The sequence below is a fragment of the Xenopus laevis genome, chromosome 8L, assembly GCF_017654675.1.
Source record: "Xenopus laevis strain J_2021 chromosome 8L, Xenopus_laevis_v10.1, whole genome shotgun sequence".
Taxonomy (NCBI): Eukaryota; Metazoa; Chordata; class Amphibia; order Anura; family Pipidae; genus Xenopus; species Xenopus laevis.
In genome coordinates this window covers 65,976,370-65,998,492 of record NC_054385.1, presented here as the reverse complement: position 1 = coordinate 65,998,492, position 22,123 = coordinate 65,976,370, and the positions used below count along the sequence as shown (strand labels likewise).

The window sequence follows — 22,123 nt, the reverse complement described above, 5'->3', positions numbered from 1 at the left end:
ACAGTGGCCAATGATCGGCAATGGATGAATGGAATGAGGCCGTCGATATTAGCAATTAATTAGCGGACATTAATTAAATGATGAACACAATGAGAGGGGCTAAGGAGTTATAAGATTTAGGCAGAAGACTAGGTGGATTTATAACAGACGAGCAGCAGCCGGGGCAGCGCGGGTTGCACATCTCTAGGAGGAGAGTGAGAGGGAGGGAAAAGATAGCGGAGGGAGGAGAGATACACGAGCATCACAGCCCGAGGGGAGGAGACACACAGAGACACTGCAGTGACATAGCACAGGGAGACTCCCAGACACTGCAGTGGAACCAAAGGAGCTGACGCTCTACTCAGCAAGGTGAGTATCTCTGCCTGTCAGTCCCATAGGAATGTAGGTATTTCCCTGTTGATAATGGCTTCTGCTGATCCTCGGGATAGTAGCGCACTGAGGCTTGCAAGGCGTCCTGGGGGCTCATTCCCTTCTCCCCGAATCCTGCAGGTACAGAGGCTTCTCAACCCCAGTGTAGCGATAAGGGGACATTGCTTTCCGTTAGTCACACAGGGCTACACACATGGCTACTTGCAGTTCAAGTGCAGCAGAGAAGCTGTCGCCCGTGGGAATGCAGCACGCTTGTTTATTTAAGTCCTGCGAGAAAGAGCAAGGTCGCTGCGATCTCTCCTCAGCCGCGATACTCACCTCATCCCTGTGTCTGCACTGCCCTGCCCTGCAGAACGACACTCCATCCCTGTATCTCATCCCTTTTCTTCCCTTCCCTCTCAAAACTTCCTTCCAATCCTGACCCTCCAGATGTTGTTGAACTACAACTTCAACATCTTGTGTAAAGCAACTAGTTGTTGTCTGTGATAGAGGTCTGTAGGTTGGGCAGTGGCTCCGTCCTCTGTTATTGAAATCAACCCAGAGTTGAAGTAACCCAGAGGATTAAGATAAACAGATGATATATATTTATTTGGGGAGGGTTGGCAGAGGTTCAAGAGTTGTTAAATATTTTTTGTCCTCTTAATATTTATCTTATCCAGCTGGGGGGTTGTAGGAAGAAGTCACATACATTCTTTAACCTTAGATACATTACTAGATTAGATTAGATTAGATTAGATTCAACTTTATTGTCATTACACAAGTACAAGTACAAGGCAACGAAATGCAGTTTAGGTCTAACCAGTAGTGCAATAAGCAGTAAGTGCAGGATAAGGTATAAATTATAATTGGTATGTACAAGAATGTTTACAAATAATAATATTACACATACTACACACCATAAGTTCCAACAGGTTGAATTATTATGGCTCTGACCTTTCAGTTTATCTGTCATGTGCCCCTCACACCTATGTGGCTCACTTACTAAATAATGTTAAGTTAAAACATTGGCAAAAATGGGGCCATTTTCTATCTGCTAGGCATGCATTTTTCCCAGCATTCCTGTGTTATTGTGTACTATAATTTTTTTGTGCCCACAAATGTTGGTGCATGGGGAGGGCATGGCTGTTCACCTGCATCGATTCACTGGGAGCAGCATGCTAAGCTGCTGTATCTTGTGCATGTGCAAAGTTAAGGGGCAAGTGCTGGGTGAACTGTAAATGAGCATTCTACCTGTGCCAGAAAACCCCTGTTTCACTGCCATGGAGATCAAAAACTGTTTATATATTGCTGCACCCCTTTAGCTGTTTCTGTACTGTCCCACACAAAATACTTTCATTACCCCTACCTTTTAGTTGTCACAAAACCTGAGTCTTGTAGAGCGAACAACTGTTGTGTATTGCTTGTACGCTAGATACTTTTATACCTAGTTGTAAGGGTCACTATGCCGGACTGTCTGTACCAATGTAACTCCCTCACTGCAGCTTCATTAATCACACCTCCGTTCTGCTTTCACCTTTACCCAAGCATCCTTTTCACACAGGCCACAGTGTTACTGCGTTTGTTCTGCATATACAGAGGCGTCACCAAAGCACCACTTGGTCGTCGGTATTACATTAGCATCCCTTTATGCTTCACAGTGAGTCATCAAGCCCCATTAGTTCCTGCAGGTCACATTGCTATACTTGCACAGCAGCTGTGTCACATCTACATTAGGACTTGATGGTCAGGCTGCTGCTTGATGTTTTTTGCAATATTGTAAATATACAGGGCTTGCACACTCAAAAAAAATTTTTGCATAGTCACACAGTGGTATTCATAAAAACGTTTTTTATATGTGATATAAATGCATACAAATAGTACTATATACAAGCAATGTAAATCAAGCATTGAGCATACTGAAATTTTTTTTTGCATTTTCTAATATGTTCAATGCTTGATTTACATTGATGTATAGAGTACTATTTGTATGCATCTATATTACATACAAAAAACATTTTTATGAATACCACTGTTTGACTATGCAAATAATTTTTTAAGTGTGCAAGCCCTGTATATGTACAATAGAGTATTTGTGACCACCTTATGGTAGTGGTTTGGGGCTTTTATTGCACCTCTGTCAAATTTTCCATGTCCTGTTTCTTTTTCATATGCAGGCCTGGATTTGTGGAAAGGCCACCAAGGGCCGGGCCTAGGGTGGCAGGATTTTAGGGGGCATCATGTTGCCCAACCACACCCTCATTGGTTCAGAAACACTGGGAATGTGCAGGCGATATGATAGTTTTTTAAATTTCCCATGCGCCAATCTCCTTTGCTCCAGTCCCGATGATGAAAATTTGCACAAATAAAGGGGAGGGGACAGGGTGACAAACGGCAGTGGGCCTAGGGGTGCCCGCTATGTAAATCCGGCCCTGTTCATATGATTGGAGTGCTCGCCACCCATTTCTGTTTTTTGCATGTATATATACACCTCAAGCCCTTTGTCACAACAGTCACATACATCACACTGCAATGGCAATAATCTATAAATATGTGGCTATACCTATACTTTCTCCATATCCACTCTGGCATATGAATACAGCGCCTTATCTAGGCTTCTATTGCCATTAATTTACATTCATTCTCTGTAACTCCACTGCAGCCTGTGCATTATATTTTTGTACCTATGATGAATTTTGTGAATGTTGTGTCACCTATGCTCCTCTGCAGACTTTCCTTGGTGTTCCTGTTGCCTGGACACCCTGCTAGGCATAACTGTAAAGCACAAACCGTGACTCAATAACATTGTCTGAAATGAAAGTGAGTGAATCAGTTCACTGTACCTTCATAACACCTTATATATCACTCTTATACTGTGATCCCCTATCAGTGGCTCAGAAGCAACGGGTTGCTCGCCAACCCTTTGGATGTTGCTCCCACTGGCCTTAAATCGGCTCTTCTGCGTGGCGACAATCTACACGAACTGCCTTCCGCCTGCCTTCCGTCTGCTTGAATGTAGAATTGCCTGTGCTAATACACTCGTGGCGCTTCAATTTCCAAAGTCGCCCGAAGTTTCCTCACGAGGAAACTTCGGACGACTTCGGTAATCGAAGCCCACAAGTGTATTAGCGCAGGCGATTCTTCATTCAAGCAGACGGAAGGCAGTTCGGGGAGATTGTCGACAGACGACTAAATCTCCCTGAATCAGCTCGTCTGCCGCAACCCTTAGGCTGCCAATCTACATAGGGTCTACCAATAGTCAATCACAGTCCATTATTTGAACCCTCTGGTAGCTTTTTGCATTCTTGTTTTGCTCTCCAATTCTTTTTACATTTGAATGTGGCTCAAAGGAAAACAAATGTTGGGGATCCTGCTCTAAAAGTGTTACAGTTATTTTCACATTACCCTGCAATCCTCTGTATGCCCTGCACTCATCCCTACACTATTTAAATCAATGCATTCTGTTCTCTCTCTATGGTGCCTTGCCCTGAGGCAGCTGTACTGTTCCAGCACTAACTCCAAAAGCACTGTGTAGTCTCCACATCTCCTCCCTGTCCCGCAGCCTCTCTATTTATATGCTCTGTTCTGTGTAAGCCCTTTAATTAGCACTTAGCACGGAACTCCTGTATATTCATGTAAACAGACACTGTGGCTATGTAAAATTACCTATGCTTATATATATTGCTACATAAATATCTCTATGTATTCTATAATTCTTTTAAATACTTATTTTGAATAGTGAAAGGAGTGCAATTTGCATAGTGAATAGCACACTGGGCTCTCTTATAGGCCTTAAAAGACAAATAATCAGCAAATCCTGAGAAACCACTCAACGTTCGGTTATAAGCTGCTTAATGGTATCTGTTATGCGATCTATCATAGGGCTAATTTATGTGCATGGCAAGTAGTTGACTCCTTGTAGCTGTCTAAAATAGTTTTTTATTGTTTCCTGTGGGGCTGTCATTTGCACAGTTTGCAGACTATACCCTCTGTCCCATTGGAATAAGTACATTTTATTTTTAGCCAGCAACATGTTCATGTAGTTTGGCCCTAATAGTATTGGTAGAGACATAAGGTGTGGGAATAGCAAAGTTGTGTTGAGAGACTGGATTTAAAGGGCCAGTAACACAAGAAAAATAAAATAAGAACTGCGGTCTCCATCAGATATCAAATAGTTGGTATAAATAAAACAATATTTAGCAATGGAGCTGCAATTCACTTTCCAATAGGTTCATATTTGAATGAAAGATAACGTAAAGTGGGTTGTGACCGCAAGTATAACATTTTCATAACAAAAGCAAAATTAATCCTCAGCACCTTTTCAATATATATCAATATACATAATTACAAATTATCAACATGTATTTAAAGTTATTTATTTGTAAATGTAATCGTTCTGAAAGAAATGTCTGTCTGTCCTTTGCTACATGTACCATTGAAATACTGTTGCATTATTCATATTTTTTGTTCCTGTCAAAGTTTCAGTTCCCTCAATGCCTTTGTTTAGGATTCTCCCTCTTTGCAGGTCTGCAAGGAATATGCGAGGGAATAGGAGTCTTGGCAGGAGGAGAGCTGACTACTGCTATATTGTTTCTATGTTATATGTAATCAGAACTAGCGGTGCAGAGAATAGTAAAGGACAAACAGATACTGGTTTTTGTAGCAATTACGTGTGAAATTAACTTTTAAATGATTGGAAAATCTGTTATGTATGTTGGGAACTAGCTTAGAATTGCATTTGTATTCATAATGCAGAATTTCATTCTAGAGATAAACAGAGGTCCAATGTCATTTGTTGATCTCTACTATGGGGTAAATAATACTGATGCTGAAAATTATTTTACATGCAAGTGCTGCATACACAAATATCTTCTTTAATATAAATAAAGGATTTTCACTTTCTCGTTCTACTGGCCCTTTAACAGGTTATGATTTTATTGATGGCCACCGGAAAAAGTAGTATTTTAACTCTGTTATTACTTGGAATATGGAAAATGAATTTATAGATTTTGATTCTCCTTTTTAAGGCCAGTGCTATGAGTTCCACCTTTTCAATAAGTCTGGCTGGAGTTTTAGTCCGCTAAACTCTACATTTTCTTATCTCCAATAAGTTTTACTGATTTTATTTCGGTAGCAGTTTCCCTGTCTCACTCACCTTTATCCCAAGTACTTTCAGTGTCATACATATTTTACAGCCTCATAAAAAAACCTTAGTGCTGGTACCATAAATTCTACATATTTTGGTTGGTTCTTGCACTACTCCTAATGTTTATTTAATAGTGAGCACCCTGGCTGACACGCACAGAGTCGTGGTAGGTGAACCTGTGCGCAGAAAAAAAAACGTTATTGCGTGGAAATCCACTGTGCCGTGTTGCATCAGTCAAGGCAGTAGCCATTAAATAACATTTGGAGAGGTGATGGACACGGGTGTTTTGAATGGCAATGTTTTCTGCCAGATGAGAGAGGCTATCATAAAACCTTCTGTGTCAATCCTCCTATTAATACAGGTCAACTGCAACTCGCTACAGTGTGCTGTGCAATGACACATTTGGTTGTCACTTTGCTCAGTAGATATGAGTGTTACTGGCATACACCAGTTTGAAGCATGGAGACTTTTCTTCTTTAAACTAAGTTGTTCAATAGAAAAAAATAATAATGAGTGGACAAAGTAACTTGTTATTCACTGTAGTTAAAAGCTGTGTGGAAAAATTAAATAAATGTACATTATTGTAGCAATAATGTACAATAATGTTTTTTTTCTGTAGGTCCCCTTTATGTAACCTTATAACGTTGTTTACAAGCTTGTTGTATTACTATACTAAGACTGCCTAATTTTAACTCTCTCCCTCTATGTTTTTTCCTTGGAAATTACTGTTTTTAAAACAAACCACCTTCCCAGAAATTCTTTTGCTAATCCTATAAACAGAAATCAATTCTCAGCACTGCGATTGCTCTGACTCTGTAACTGTTTAGTTGTTTGGAAAATTAAAAACGTGGCATATGGTCAGTGCAACACATTATGCCTACATTGTGCACAAGTCTCTCCATAATGATTCAACTACAAAATGTCACTAAAAATGATTTTGTTATCAACTGTGTTGTAAGTGCCAGTAAACCCGCAGGCATGATGGATAAGGGCATTACTGCTGGTGCTTAACATTCGCAAGGTTAAGTTAGTTTTTCTGCTGAAAGAATGCGAATCAGTAAAAGCTGGCTCATACAGCTAGCCTAACTTTGTAACTGTTCAGTTACCTATAGGTCATATACATACCCATATTTAATAAATATGCATACAATAAATACACATAAATAGATAATAAATGTGAACTTGTAAAAATACATACACATAATTAGCACCTGACAGATCCCCTTTGAATGCAACTAAGTTAGATGCCTTAGTTTCAATTTTCTCACTGTTACTTTAAAGGAGAGGGAAATGTTAAAACTAAGTAAGCTTTGTCAGAAAAGTCTATATAAATACAACAGTAAACCCTCAAAGTAACACTGGTTCGCTGTCAAAATAAATACTGCATTTCTTTCCTTCTATTGTGTACACATGGGCTTCTTTATCAGATTTCCTTCTTTCAGCTTAAACCTCCAGGGCAGGGCTTGAGCATGCCCAGATTGTTCCTCTCCCACCTCCCCTCCCTGCTGTAATCTGAGCCCAGAGCTATGAGTGAGCAGGGAGAGACTCAGGCAGGAAGTGATGTCACACCAAACTAATATGGCAGCTGCTATCCTAAACAAACACAGAGAGTTTATAGAGCTGTTTACTCAGGGATGGTAAAGCATTCTACAGAATGCTTGCACCATTGTAGCTAATCTATTGGCAATAAACTGTCGCTGTAGCTTTCCTTCTTCTTTAAGGATGCGTACAGGTACATCTTCTGGCCATAATTATAGTTTGTCTTGATTTCATATTGGGTTTTTTGCTTTGAAGCAACAATGTTTCATCTGTCTGCTACATACAGTGTTGTGGCTTCTTTGCTCATTTAATACAGTGTTCTGCCTTTTGTGTCTGAATAAACACATTTGCATTGGGTAACATTTCAGAATGAGAAGCCCATGTTGTGTATCCTGCTGATTTTTGCCACAAGTTGAGCAAAGATACTAATATAATAATGATAGAATTAAACGCATATTACACTCTGAGAGGGGTAAGTAAGGTTGGTCAAAAGGCAAGGGATTGCTACGTGGTACTGCCATGAATGGTTGCAGCCATAGAAATGCGGTGTAAAATCTTCATGAAGGTTGATTTTAAGCCCTGGCCTAGTATTGCAGTACCAGATAGAGACTGTAATATTTTTGTTATGAAATTGCTGAAGGTTCGACCTATGCCAGCAGCTTCATCTACCTCTGGAATGTTGTATAATGACACCTATAACAGGAATTATCCATTTGTTTGCCCAGGTGCTCATAGCCCAGGTTTAAAGATGCATTTGACCGTAGAGCCAGTTGTTATGCGACTGGGAGTACAGATGGGTGTGGACATCAATACTTCTCTCCCCCTTTTAAAAGGCACATTCTTAGGTGTTCAGGCCACCATGCTTTTTGACACACAGCAAATCTTCCTAAAACCACTCCCTCTTGACATTTGGGGATCCCTTGGAGCTGCTGTATGCAGTAAATAAAATCAGTAGTTCTGCTGTATGAGCAAGGGGCAAAATCCCAGGAAAAGAATATAGCAGTGCAGCCAGTGCTTTCTAGGATAGTAGCACATTTTTCACTGAAGAGGAGTACCAGCCTGACTCTGATAATAGCAATTATAATCTTTTGTACCCTCCTCAGTGATTATACCTTTCTTTAAATGCTAGTAGAGGTTGCCTAGCGACTTGAGGGACTTTCCATTGACTTGATTTGGGGACAGGGAACAGCTTTTTGATCTCCACCACACATGGCAGCAATCAATTTCGGCAATCAAAGTACAGCATAAGATTCATCTACAAATGCAGTTTACAGCATCTGTTTTTTTCTAAATTGCGCCCAAGTTGTGGCATACAGTTTTTACCTCTTGTGCCATGTGGTGTCAATAAGAGCACTGGCATCTAATTCACTTGCCGCTACTGAGACAAGCAATTAAAGGGGATCTCAAAAAAATAAATTATTAAAAATAATTTATTAATTTTTATATTTTTTTGCAGTATCTGAAATATTAGCATGGGAGTGATATTGAATGGAATATTTTATAGGATGGTGGCAGATCGCATCTTGCTTGTCGCATGTAGTTGCATGAGTCAAAAACGAATTGGTCTGATGACAAATCCCCTATGTAGTGTACAGAGATTTGTCGTCTGTGCTACTGTAGGAAGCAAATCTCCCAAAGACCCTTTCCTTTTACTTACATGCTTTATGAAATATGACTCTTTCTGCTTTTTTCAAAATAAAAGCCGGATCGTTGGATTTTAATAGGCTTGTTAGTTTTCTCAGGTAGATTAGATAGATGGTAGAGCAACTGCACAGGGATTCTAAAGATTCAAAGCAGGGGCTATTGAGACTGAGGTATCACAGAATGGCATCATTTTTTTTCTTTAATGCAGTTCTATGGCAATCATTTTTTTTAAATGTGAGGAACAAAGGTTCTGAAACCCATTGCAGTTTCTTTGTGACATCAAATATGTATGGGATGTGCTTAGAATGAAAAGTCAATCATACAATTATAAATTTAATTTTATCTAAAAGGGATCCTGTCATCGGAAAACATGTTTTTTTCAAAACGCATCAGTTAATAGTGCTACTCCAGGAGAATTCTGCACTGAAATCCATTTCTCAAAAGAGCAAACAGATTTTTTTATATTCAATTTTTAAATTCGACATGGGGCTAGACATTTTGTCAATTTCCCAGCTGCCCCTGGTCATGTGACTTGTGCCTGCACTTTAGGAGAGAAATGCTTTCTGGCAGGCTGCTGTTTTTCCTTCTCAATGTAACTGAATGTGTCTCAGTGAGACATGGGTTTTTACTATTGAGTGTTGTTCTTAGATCTACCAGGCAGCTGTTATCTTGTGTTAGGGAGCTGCTATCTGGTTACCTTCCCATTGTTCTTTTGTTTGGCTGCTGGGGGGAAAAAGGGAGGGGGGTGATATCACTCCAACTTGCAGTACAGAGTGATTGAAGTTTATCAGAGCACAAGACCCATGACTTGGGGCAGCTGGGAAATTGACAATATGTCTAGCCCCATGTCAGATTTCAAAATTGAATATAAAAAAATCAGTTTGGTCTTTTGAGAAATGAATTTCAGTGCAGAATTCTGCTGGAGCAGCACTATTAACTGATTCTTTTTGAAAAAAAATTTTTTCCCATGACAGTATACCTTTAAAGGAACAGTAACATAAAAATATTGTTTTAAAGTAATAAAAATATATTACAGTATTGCCCTGCACTGGTAAAACCGTGTGTTTGCTTCAGAAACACTACTATTGTTGATATAAATAAGCTGCTGTGTAGTAATGGGGGCAGTCATTCAAAGGAGAAAAGGCTCAGGTTACACAGCAGATAGCAGATAAGCTCTGTAGAACATAATGGTGTTATCTGTTATCTATTATTTAACCTGTGCCATATAGCCTTTTTCAATTTCCACCATTGCTACACAGCAGCTTGTTTATATGAACTATAGTAATGTTTGGGAAGCAAAAAGTTCAGTTTTACCAGTGCAGGGCAATACTGCATGTTTTTTTCACTTCTTTAAAACACTAATTTTTTGGTGTTACTGTTACTTTAAGGAAAGTGCAGCGTGCATTCCACTAAAACTCCAACGCATAAGAGGAAAATAATTAAAAGGTCTTGTTTTTGTGCGCTATAATTTGACTGTATCTTGTAGCAAAAGGCATGCAAATAAATGCTGTTTCAAGTTTCATTTTTTTTGTTTGCAACTACAGGTTGACATTTAGGTTTGGATAACTGTTGTTTTTAAAGAGGAAGTTGACTTTTCTTATCTTCTAGATTTCATAACCTATGCAGCTTTGCAAAAGGTCTTTGTAGTGTATTATTCTGTATTTTTATACATATACACTATACACACACATATACTCTGTGCCGATACATATATATTTTGTGTTTTTACATTAGTTTTCCTTTCTCTTATACCAATAGAAAGTCAACTAAATATTTTTACGTTACTATTGTTTTTCTTTCCTGTCCAGCAGCCCGTGATACAAGTGCTCCAAAAACTGGAATTTCTCTCAGTCTTTTATTTTTTAGGATTGCAGTAGACTTCAGGCATGGTGCTCCAATTTACACCCCTGGTCGCAAGCATTCTAGATGATATATTCTATATAATTGCACTCATAATTGTTTTCAGGCCATTCTCATCCCTCTTTCAAGTCCTTTCTTATTATCTCTATTATTCAAAACTTACTGGTTGATGGAGCCTTAGACTATTTATTTCTGATTAGAGTTAAGAAATGTAATTGTAAGGTGATACCAGTGGACAGCAGTTAACAAAGCTGTGTATAGTGACACCCTACAGCAGTTTGTAGGTAGGTGAGGACAGATTTTGGAACTGCTGAAATGACAGGTGCTATGTCATCTGTGTGAACCCCACTTCCATGATGCTCTTTCATGTAACAACATATGAATTTTCTGTACACCCAGTTTACACACATCTCTGCTATGAATCCAGTATGACTGCTACTCTACTGGATCCCTATGCATATAGAGTTGTATACAAAAGCAAATAGTTTCTCTATGGCTGCAAGAGCAGGCTAACAGAAAAGTAAACATGATCTGAAAGTGGTATGTTGGTGGGCAGCAAACAAGCATTCAGGGACACAAAGTAATAGGGGAACTCCTATTTCCAGTGCATATAGCAGAGAGATATGTTGTATATAAAACAACCGAGAACAAAGCTCCAATGTGCCATTTAAAGGGGAACTATCGCGAAAATGGAAATTTAATATAACCTTCCTCATACTGAAGTAAGAAACTTTCTAAATACAATAAATTAAAAATTCTGCATTGTTTCTGAAATAATCAAGTTTATAATAACTATTCCTCTCTCAGCATCTGTTTCTCTTCATTCTGTCTTCATGCAGAAGTTGGGTGTCAGCTGAATGATCCAATATATCTTATAGGGAGGCTTCCTTTCCTAGCAGATGTATTAGAGCTCACGCAAATAACTGATTCCAGTACAAACAAAATCTAACAAAATAACCACCTTTAGCACAAAGTTTCGTGTAGATAGACAGGATTTCTGGTGATTTTAATAGAGGGTGCTCTCATACATCTTCCAGGTAAAAGGAGCCCCCTATAAGACATATTGGATCTCTGACACCCAACTGCGGAATGAAGACAGAATGAGGAGAAACAGATGCTGTGAGAGAAATAGTGAAAATAAACTTGATTATTTCAGAAATAGTACAGAATTTTTAATTGATTGTATTTAGAAAGTTTGCCATTTCGGTATGACGGAGTTTATATTGAATTTTCATTTTCGCTATAGTTCTCCTTTAAGTGATTTAGAAATATTTAAGATTTGTGAAAAGCCTATTGGAATGCATGCCCAACACATCTGTAAATGTATGCATTATGTCAACCACATAAATCCATATACATTTTTTTAACAGATGCTTCATGTCTTTAACCCTCTGCGAAAGTCTGGCAGTGAAACTTGTCTTTCTCCCGATAATCCTCAACATTGGAAGCGTGTGGCTATTCGAAGACCTCAGCCATCTACAGATTCTACCACCTCATCCTTTCCTGTCCCAGCCCTCCCAGTCCCAGAGGTGCGGGTGGAGCGTTCTTTTAGTGCCGGTCACTTGGCATGTGACAGTGATGAGGAAGAAGCTAAAGAAGCAGAAACTTTAAGAGTCCCCTTATCCATATGGAGAACACGGAGCGAGTCACACCTGGACTCTGGTGGAGGGCAAGAGGCACTAGGGCAGAATGAAAAGTCTGGCAGTGGATGGAGTCTGCCATCCCCTAAAACACTGAGAAAGAAGAGAAGAGCAGCAAAGGTGAATGCAGCAAAGCATCATCTTCTGTCCTTCTTCACTGGAACCGTTAAGGTACTGTATGTTAAATAAAACTAAACTATTGCTCTTACTGACACTCGGATGCAGAAATCCTGGGTCAGACTCAATGTTTTGCTCCTAAATGTTTCACAATTTTGATATACTTTTTAGGTGCAAACTCACCAACTGGGTTTTAAAGAACAGCCAGAATAGGGGCTAATTGCATCATTCTATAACAATTTCCTGCATGGTTGTAGTTTGAGGAGACCAATTACAAAATAAGCTATATTATTGTCCTTCCCCACAAGGGTAAAATAGCCAGATAGAACTGTTATTGTGTCCGTTATCCCTCCAAAAGACCATACAAAATGAATATTGTGGTGTCCACATTTGTTCCTGGCAAAGACTGAAGGGACTGTAAAAGGAAAACCATACCTCCTGAATGAATGCTCAACCAATTGATAATTTATATCATAATAAGTGAGCTATTGAAGAATCATTCCAAATTGGGGCGCATATATATATATATATATATATATATGTGTGTCTTAAATATATTGATAATGGGTTGAGTGCAGAGGACCTCTTGTATTTGAAACGTTGGATATGCATTTGTGAATAAAACAACACGATTTTCACAAAAAAAAACCTTGGAGTGCATATAAAGTGAATAAAGTACCCCCTCTTGTAAAATATAAGGATATTATAAGTTACTTAGGAGTTTCATGACCATATAAAAACACGAGGCCAAAGGCCATCTGCCATCTATTCTTGGAACTTGGACAAACCCATTCCAAATTGGTGCGCATATATATATATATGTGTGTGTGTGTCTTAAATATATTGATAATGGGTTGAGTGCAGAGGACCTCTTGTATTTGTCTATATATACATATATATACATCCTTGAGAAAGGTCCCAATTGGGACGAAACGTTGGATATGCATTTGTGAATAAAACACAACACGATTTTCACAAAAAAACCTTGGAGTGCGGGTCCATTTATATATATATATATATATATATATATATATATCTATATATATATATATATATATATATATATATATATATATGTGTATATATGTGTGTATATATATATATAGTGAATAAAGTACCCCCTTTTGTAAAATATAAGGATATTATAAGTTACTGAGGCGTTTCATGACCATATAAAAACACGAGGCCAAAGGCCATCTGCCATCTATTCTTGGAACTTGGACAAAAGTTATTACAATCTTTTTAAGAAGACAATCATTACATTAATTTTATATACTGTATGGGATGTCAGCAGTCTTTTCTCGGGAAATGGTTTGGCATTGGCAGCAGACATTAAAGGGCCAATTTATTATGGCATGGAGTGGTAACAATAGTTATAACTGGATGATACAACAGATCCTTTAAAATTTAACTATTTCCTACTGGAACAATTCATTGCACCCCTGAGAAAACTGTCTGAATGTTTAATCTGTGCTTGCAGTTTGCTGGGTGGCTGTGTGCTGTGTGGCAGAGCTCAGTGCTATTCGTGATTTTTTTGACAGAAACTCCAGACAGAAGTGTTTTCTGCAATAAGTACTTCCTTGTACCATACCTATTGGATATTGCCACTGATTTGTGTGGTGTTACTAAAGTCTCTGGGATCAAATGCAGAAAAAACCCCTACATAACTTCTATAAATATGTTTGCATATGCAGTTTATTTGTCTTTCATTTTTGCTATAGAGCCTTTGTGTGTAGAGCAGTCAAAAAAGGTGTGTGTCTGAGGAGAATTTTCTGTGCATTTCCAGTCTAACAACAATTACTGTTTATCATAGGGATTTGCAGCTATCGAGCAAATGGCAACTGAGACAGAAAACTGGTCATTATTCACCCTCTGTTAACTTTAGATACAGTACAAACTTGGGTCCAACAAATAACCAATATACTGTCTATATAGCATACAAACAGAAAACATACTTACAGGTGCGGCACAGCATAATATATAATCGAATATGCCTCAGGAGCTGTGGTCCTCCTGAGGCATGGATAATACTGGAAGGACTGTAGGATAAAGTAAGTGGGCAAAAGACAGGGAACTGGAATGTTAAAGAATCAGAAAGGGAGGAAAGACTTGTGATGTGTGGATGGGGATATTCGGTAATCATGCACTGTCACACAAACTGTAATGTACTGGTGGTGAATCAGTAGAGTGAGGTTGGAAGTAAAAAGGGATAATACAGTTGTTGTTGGTACGGGCAGAGGCAATGGTGTGGCAAGAATAACAAAATGCAGGGATAAAAAGAACTTGATTGGAAGTATTTTTTGTGGAGTAAAAATATGGTTATAAGTGTTGATGGCGGTGTTTGGGAAGGGAACAAGTAAGACAGGAATGAAAGGAGGCTAATACTGTAAGAGAGACTGCGTGAGGAAAATAGAGAGAAGCCAGAGAAGATGAGACAGGGCCTGTGTTTATGTAAAGAGTGGGCTGGCTGCAGTGGGTTTGGCAAAAAGCTGTATAATATCCACTAATGTATGTGCTGGGCCCCGTTTCATTTCTTGTCAAACCAGCTAAAGCAGATCTGTAAATAAAACTGTAGAGAGACTTTTAGTACATGACTGCACAGCTTTGTGTACCTTTGATATTTTTACCTGGGGTTTTTAAGAGTAGAACAGATTTGTGGCCAGAAGTATCAGAGGAATTCTAGCAACAAAATGAGTTAAGAAAAGAGAACACGCAGAAAGAAAGCTTGTGCGGGAGTTAAACAAGGAAGATATGTCTGGGCTCCATAAAGGGTCTGACCCTTTATTTCCTGTTATGCCACAGCTGCATTCCCACAAACTTGAAGGCCGTTAACACTTTTTGTGCTTATTTTAATTTTGTACAGAGTTATAGCATAATTTCTGGAATATTTAGCTATTATGTTTGGGAAAATGAGATTTGGAATCTAAACTTTCAAAGTGCTAATAATATTAAAAGGAAAGGTTTACTCACTTGGGGGTACAAATTATTTAGGCACCCCCCCTCAGCATACCCCCCCAACTGTCCTGTTTTTCACTGGACAGTCCTCAATTTTGATCACTCAGCCCAGTCCTGGTTTCTTACTGAAATGTCCCGAGTTTCTCCTTGATCTCTTGCACTGACACCAGAATAAGATAAAAAAGTTCCTAAAATGTTATGAAATAAGAGGCTTTTTGTCAGAGAGCCCAGAATACTCAGCACCTGCATGCAGATACATTTGTAGCTATTAGATACATTTGTAACTATTTAAGATAAGCAAAGATACAATTGTAACTATTTAAGATAATCAGCTTGGGGAAACTGTGACTTACAGCTTAAAGAACATTTAAACTTTATTAGTAAAACTGTAATAACACATAAAACATGATCCTGAAACCCATGTGTTCAGACTTTCCATAACCTGCCACATTTTGTCAAATGAACTTGGTATTTAGAGGGTGTGGCAACAACATGGGCTTGGTCAAAAGATTTTGCTGTGTTATGTGCGGCAAATGTTGGGAGGTATGCTGTGCAGTAGTAGTGTGTTAGCATTATACTCTTTAACTGACAGGTTGAGAATGATAGTCAGATTTAGGAACTTCAAGTAACACAAAAATACACATATTAGTAAAAAACTATTAATGTGGCCTATAGGTAACCTTTAATGTACACAAAGCTATAGAGAAAGTGACATTCAGAGGCATTAGAATATGGCACATTTTAACATGGGGTTCCCAACCTTTTTGAGCAACATTCAGATGTAAAAAGAGTTGGGGGGCAACACAAGCTTGAAAAATGTTCTTGGGTGGTGCAAAATAAGTGCTGTGATTGGCTGTTTGTGGACTGGCAGCCTACAGGAGACTCTTTTTGGCAATACACCTGTTTTTTTTTATGAAACAAAAAACTTGCCTTCAAGCCAAGAATTGAAAAATAAGCACCTGCTTTGAGGCCACTGAGAGCAACATCCAAGGGGTTGGTGAGACACATGTTGCTCGCGAGCCATTGGTTGGGGATCACTGTTCTAAGACATTATATTCCACACAATATATTGCTGTGCGGAGTCTCTTTCTCTATAATTCTGTGTTGTTGTTTGCAGTTGGCAGCACATCAATTTTGTGATCTCATTTTGAGTAACTATATTGTTAGGGGTGCAGAAGACAAACATTATATAAATTAGACACACCTTTTAATGGACACTAATATGAATTATTGTTTTAGTGTGTTACTTAAATAAACAACCATGCAGCACAGTAAATTGTAAAATCACATCCAGGAAGGGAAATGCTTTTACATTTTTAATTAATTTTAAGTCAGAAAGCTTTCACTATTTTTTTTCTTCAATAACATCTCTCTCCCACAAACTCTGTCTCTATGTGAGGACAGAGAAATGTTTTTGACCCACTCTGTTTCACAGAGCATTCCATACTGTGCTCTTCTCTATTTGTTATTTTTCAAGGCACTTGCAGTTCAAAGTTCATAGGAAGAGTTCATTATGTACATCACTGTACATTACTCGCTAACATTTTTCTAAAGGCAGCTTGCACAAAATTGTAGTGTTTGATGCATGTTATAATTAATATTGGAGCAGTGAGATACATGGAAAGCACACCATGGGGCCTATTTATCATGCTGTGTTAAATATTGGAGAGAAACATCACCGATGATGTTGCCCATAGAAACCAATCAGCTCTTTGCTGTTGTTTCTAACCTGTAAGTGGCTGATGAAATCTATTGCTGATTGGTTGTTATGGAAAACATCACCAGTGATGTTTTTCTCCAAAGCACGATAAATAGTTCCCCATGTGTATTCATTGCATCAATATCTCTGCACAGCCATGCATATTCAATCCTTGCAGGATGTTTACTATGTCATTGACATTGCTTCTTTCTTGTAGCCCCTGCCCTCTAGAGGGGAGACTGACATTGTCTCACTGTGTGAGACAGAAAAGGGACACCGACACAAAAAGAAAGAGTAAGTGTTGCCTAATTTTTCTTTGTTATCTGTCTTTACATCATTTCGTTTCTATCTGCCATTTGTATTTATGGGTCACTTTGTCTCTCTTTTTCAGACAGAAGCACAAGAAAAGTCACCTGTCCCTGTTTCGACTCTGGACTTCTCATTCGTCGAATATAGGGCGGTAATAACCTCCACTTTTCTGTCTCTTTCTGTCAATTTTGACAATATAAAAAACCTCCATGGTGTAAGAAATACAACTGCAAATAGGATCTTCCCAAAGGCCTCTGGGTCTTGAAAATAGTCTTTATTTTTGTCTCTCACAGCCCAAGCATAGATGATGTTCAGAGTTGGGGAAAGTCTCTTGAAATTTTGCTGTCTCATACATGTGAGTATAATAAACTCATCATCCTACTCATCAGCTGCTGATATTAGTTCTCTGTTTCATTGCTTATTATTTTGCCAATCTTATTCATTTTGTTTCCTCTTTCACTCACTGCCATATTTAACCATGCAAAGAACACAAATAGAACATTGGTTACTTGAATGGCTTAAGAGACCCTGTCGCCAACCTGAATAATGCAAATAGAGTATAGGATGAAAAAATACATGATCAAAAGTTACACAGACGACATCTTCAGCTCATAATACCACATATCAAAATGGTCTGTAGATACAGGCTGCTGAAATAATTGGCAGATTCTGGCGTTATCTCATGAACTAACAGTTGGCCACACCAATCATGGTGTGTAAAAAGTGGAGTGAAACATTACCGGTGACGTTGTTCATAGAAACCAATTAGATTTTTGTTTTCTAGCTGTTTCTAACTGTAAGCTTTTTGCTGATTGGTTGCTCTGGGCAATATCACAGATAATACTTCACTCCACTTTATACACAGCATGATAAATAGACCCCTATGATGTCACTGCTACTGATCAGTGGAAAGGCTTAAAGGCAAGGGCCGGGGTCAAGTTGGAAAAGCCAAAGAAATGTCTATAGCCTATATCTCTGGATCTACTAATTACTTTGACATGCTACGATCATTTATTTTTTTTCATCCTGTGTTCAGTTTGTATTTGCCAGGCTAGTTAAGTTATTTTTGTTTTTTTTAACATGTTTAGAGGGGGTTTGTCTGCCAACTTCTTTGAAGTTAGAGAATTAGAATACCAGTGCACACATAAACCATCTTCTGCTAATCTGTACACCAAAACAGACACCCCAAACTGGTGAAAGGAGGAGTTGTTTATATAGAGCTCATTATTTCTAGTTTAAATGGATTCTGTCATAATTTTTATAATGTCGTTTTTATTTCTAAATTACACTGTTTACACTGCAAATAATTCACTCAACAATAGAAAATTGCATCCCTGAACCAGCAAATGTATTGTTTTTAGTTATAATATTGGTGTGTAGGCAGCCATCTAAGGTAAGATTGCCTGGTCATGTGCTTTCAGAAAGAGCCAGCACTTTAGGGCAGGGGCACATGGGCAGATTCGGGGAGATTTAGTCGCCTGGCGACTAATCGCCTCTTCTGCGGGGCGACAATCTCCCCGAACTGCTTTCCGCCTGCTATAATGAGAAAACGCCAGTGCAATGGCAATCGTGGCACTTCGATTTCCAAAGTCGCCTGAAGTTTCCGCGTGAGGCAACTTCGGGCGGCTTCGTAAATCGAAATGCCGTGAATGCCATTGCGCTGACGTTTTCTCATTATAGCAGGGGGAAAGCAGTTTGGGGAGATTGTCGCCCCGCAGAAGAGGCGATTAGTCGCCAGGCGACTAAATCTCCCCGAATCTGCCCGTGTGCCCCTGCCCTTAGGATGGAACTGCTTTCTCGCAGTGGGACCTGGATTTAACTATTGAGTGCTGTTCTGAGATCTACCAGGGAGCTGTTATCTTGTGTTAGGGAGATGCTATCTGGTTACCTTCCCATTGTTCTGTTGTTAGTCTGTGGGGGGGGTAAGTTTCCATCCCTAATTAACGCTCCTATGTTAACTTCGGAAGTAATATTCAGAGTTTTATTGCATATAGTGTGCACTGTTGCTAACAATAAAAGTCTTTCTTCCACTGCAGATCGGGTCGCTGAATACTTTCCATGTTCTCAAAAGCTATATTAATTTCCTGCAAGGGTAAAATTATTTGCACAAAGCAAATTATTATTTCATTTTACCCTATACTAAGTGCTGATTTTTCTGTCTTTAATTGTTTATTTTTATTTAGCCTTTCAAACCCATTTCTTTTTCTTGCTATAGATGGACGGGCCCTTTTTCGTGTCTTCTTGCAATCTGAGTTTAGTGATGAGAACCTAGATTTCTGGCTAGCCTGTGAAGAATATAAAGACACTCATCCCAACTTTATCCTACACAGCCGGGCACGAAAGATTTACCAGCTCTATATTGCACTACAGTCCCCCAAAGAGGTAGGACAAGCATGGTGTTGCAATGGTTAGCACTACTGCTTAGATTTGATTCCAGTCAGTATCTGCAAAGAATTTGTATGTTCTCCCCATGTCTTTGTGGATTTCCTCCATGTACTCCAGTATCCTCAAACATTCAAAAAATATACAGACAGGTTCATTGGTTCCTGATAAGAATCACCCATAGTGTGTGTGTGAATTTAATAGACACCTTATATTAGAGACCTGCACTGGTCCAGGGCAGGCACGAGTCTGCTGTCCCGCCACCACTCTATGCCCCCTAACCTGACCCACTACCCAACCCACACCCGCAATGGGTATCTTAGTTTTTGACCCAGGGTCCTGCACACCGGAAGTGATCAGGGGTGGGAGGAAACACATCTGTACTTTAGCCAGGTACTCAAGCAGGTTACCTGTGGACCTCCCACACAATCAGAGAATCTTAGACTTTCTGCCTGAAATCTGTGGGTACCCAATCCGATGCCAGACTACATTGAAGTGAATGATGGATATTCTGTGTAAAGCTATGTGGAATATGTTAGCACTATATAAATAAATACATTTGACTATACAGTTCCCTATGCCATTTGTCATGACCCAACTTTGCAGAGTCTAACCACACTGATCCTCCATGTAGCCATAATGAGTAACAGTGTGTAGTGACCCTATACAGTGAGACCGTATTACCTTTGCTTGAAACTTGTACTAATTGTATGCCAACCTGTAAGTGCAATGCTTGCAAAGAAGCACCCTCTGCAGTCCTCTACTCACTATACCTGTCCCTGGCTTGACACTATACAAATTTTAATTATTAAAATTCCTTCACTGGTAGGTGAATCTGGATGCCGGTACCAGGGAGTTGACTGAACACAACCTTCTTCTCCCAACGCGAACAACTTTTGATGAGGCTCAGCACAGAATCTATGGCTTAATGGAACGTGACTCCTACCCACGCTTCTTGCGATCTGATCTTTACCAGAGCTTGCTTCATGCCCCCAATGGGGCCTGTTAAAATGGAAGACAAAGAGCATGAACTGGCATAGGAAAGAACACAGCTTGGTCCAAATGTCTACCAGAACAGACTTTTTTTTTTCTTATGTGAGCTGTGCTCATATGAAAAAAAATCAAAACTGAAGCCATTTTGAACAAAAATGGGATGCCCTTGTCTAATGTGTTAGCAGTGTGCAATTCATCATGCAAATGCTTCTATGCAGTAAAAAGGGTTGGGATTTTGAACACCAATCCATTTCCCTTAGGCTCTTGCATTTGTATACAAGTAAATTATACCAGCTTTTTGGCTGAAACTTGCAGATGCTGGGAGTTATTTTGTTATAAAGTAGAATTGGTCATTGTCATTTGTTATTCATTATCTGTGTAAAAGAGTAAGCCACTTTGAACACTCATGGCTTTTTATTTTCCAAAATGTTAACAACCAAACCCCAAGGTGAGATCATATATCTTTTTTACTTGAATAATAACTTATGACTAATTTCAGGTTGGTGAAACACCTTTAATAAAAAAAAAACAACTTCTATCTCCAAGACAAATATGCCCAAACGTCTAAGCTAAGGTTCTTTATCTTAAGCAATATGTAGTGTCTCCTGTCATTAACTAATTTGCTCTGTCTGATAGTCTATGACTCTCCTTTACAAAATGACCAACCAAAGATGCCAAAAGTTTGACATTTTCTTTCTCAACATAGAGGAACTAATCTAGAGAAATCATAAACCTGCCGCCTGGCACAACTGTGTTACAGAACACAAATGTACAAGCATGTACATACTAGATGTATCCTGTTACAGCTATCAGTTACTACTACTACTACTACTACTACTACTACTACTACTACTACTACTACTACAAGTTGTTATTTCTGTTTTTTAAAAAAAAACAAAAAAAGGAATGAAAAAAAAAGTCTTGCAACTGTGCACAGCAAAAGAAACAATAGCAGGAGAAACTATGAATTTAGGACCATTAAACCTAAATTGTTTTGGGTGTAATTTTCTGTACTCTCAGTTCATGTTACTATAGGTTTGATAATAAATTTGCTCGTGCAAATGTAAGCATTAAACATATTTGTAAATATTCCTCTAATCATATATTTCAGCCAATAAGGAACACTTAGGGGGTTATTTACTAAAATCGGGAATTTATCTAATTATTTTAATAAAAAAGCTTGACCAAACTCCCATTCCAGATTTTGCCTTATGCATTAATAAAATAACTCGCATAAATTATATCCGTTAAAAACTCTATAAAATTGAGCTAAAACCTAAGACTGTTTTTATGGACTTTTCTCCCAAATCACTTGATTTTTTCATGTTTTTGCCCCAAAACCCTGAATTTATCTGATTATCAGACTAAACCCAGCGCAAAACACAATATCTTCAAATTGGGATAGGTACATCTCCTATTGACTTATCCATGACCTCAACAGGTTTGCGATAGCGGATTTTCGGATTTGTGCGTTTTGCAGCATCAGGGTATAGT

At 38.7% G+C, this 22,123-nt stretch overlaps 1 protein-coding gene across 1 annotated transcript; it reads left to right on the top strand.

Annotated features, from left to right (window-relative positions):
* rgs3.L (regulator of G-protein signaling 3 L homeolog) lies at positions 1–21,470 on the top strand (the record flags this gene model as incomplete). Its single annotated transcript, NM_001096089.1, is given in 7 exon segments — positions 1–348; positions 11,905–12,345; positions 17,163–17,239; positions 17,337–17,405; positions 17,548–17,609; positions 19,470–19,636; positions 20,466–21,470. Coding segments are annotated over 6 exon segments (996 nt in total). The 5' UTR covers positions 1–348.
* Positions 21,471–22,123: the final 653 nt, after the last annotated feature.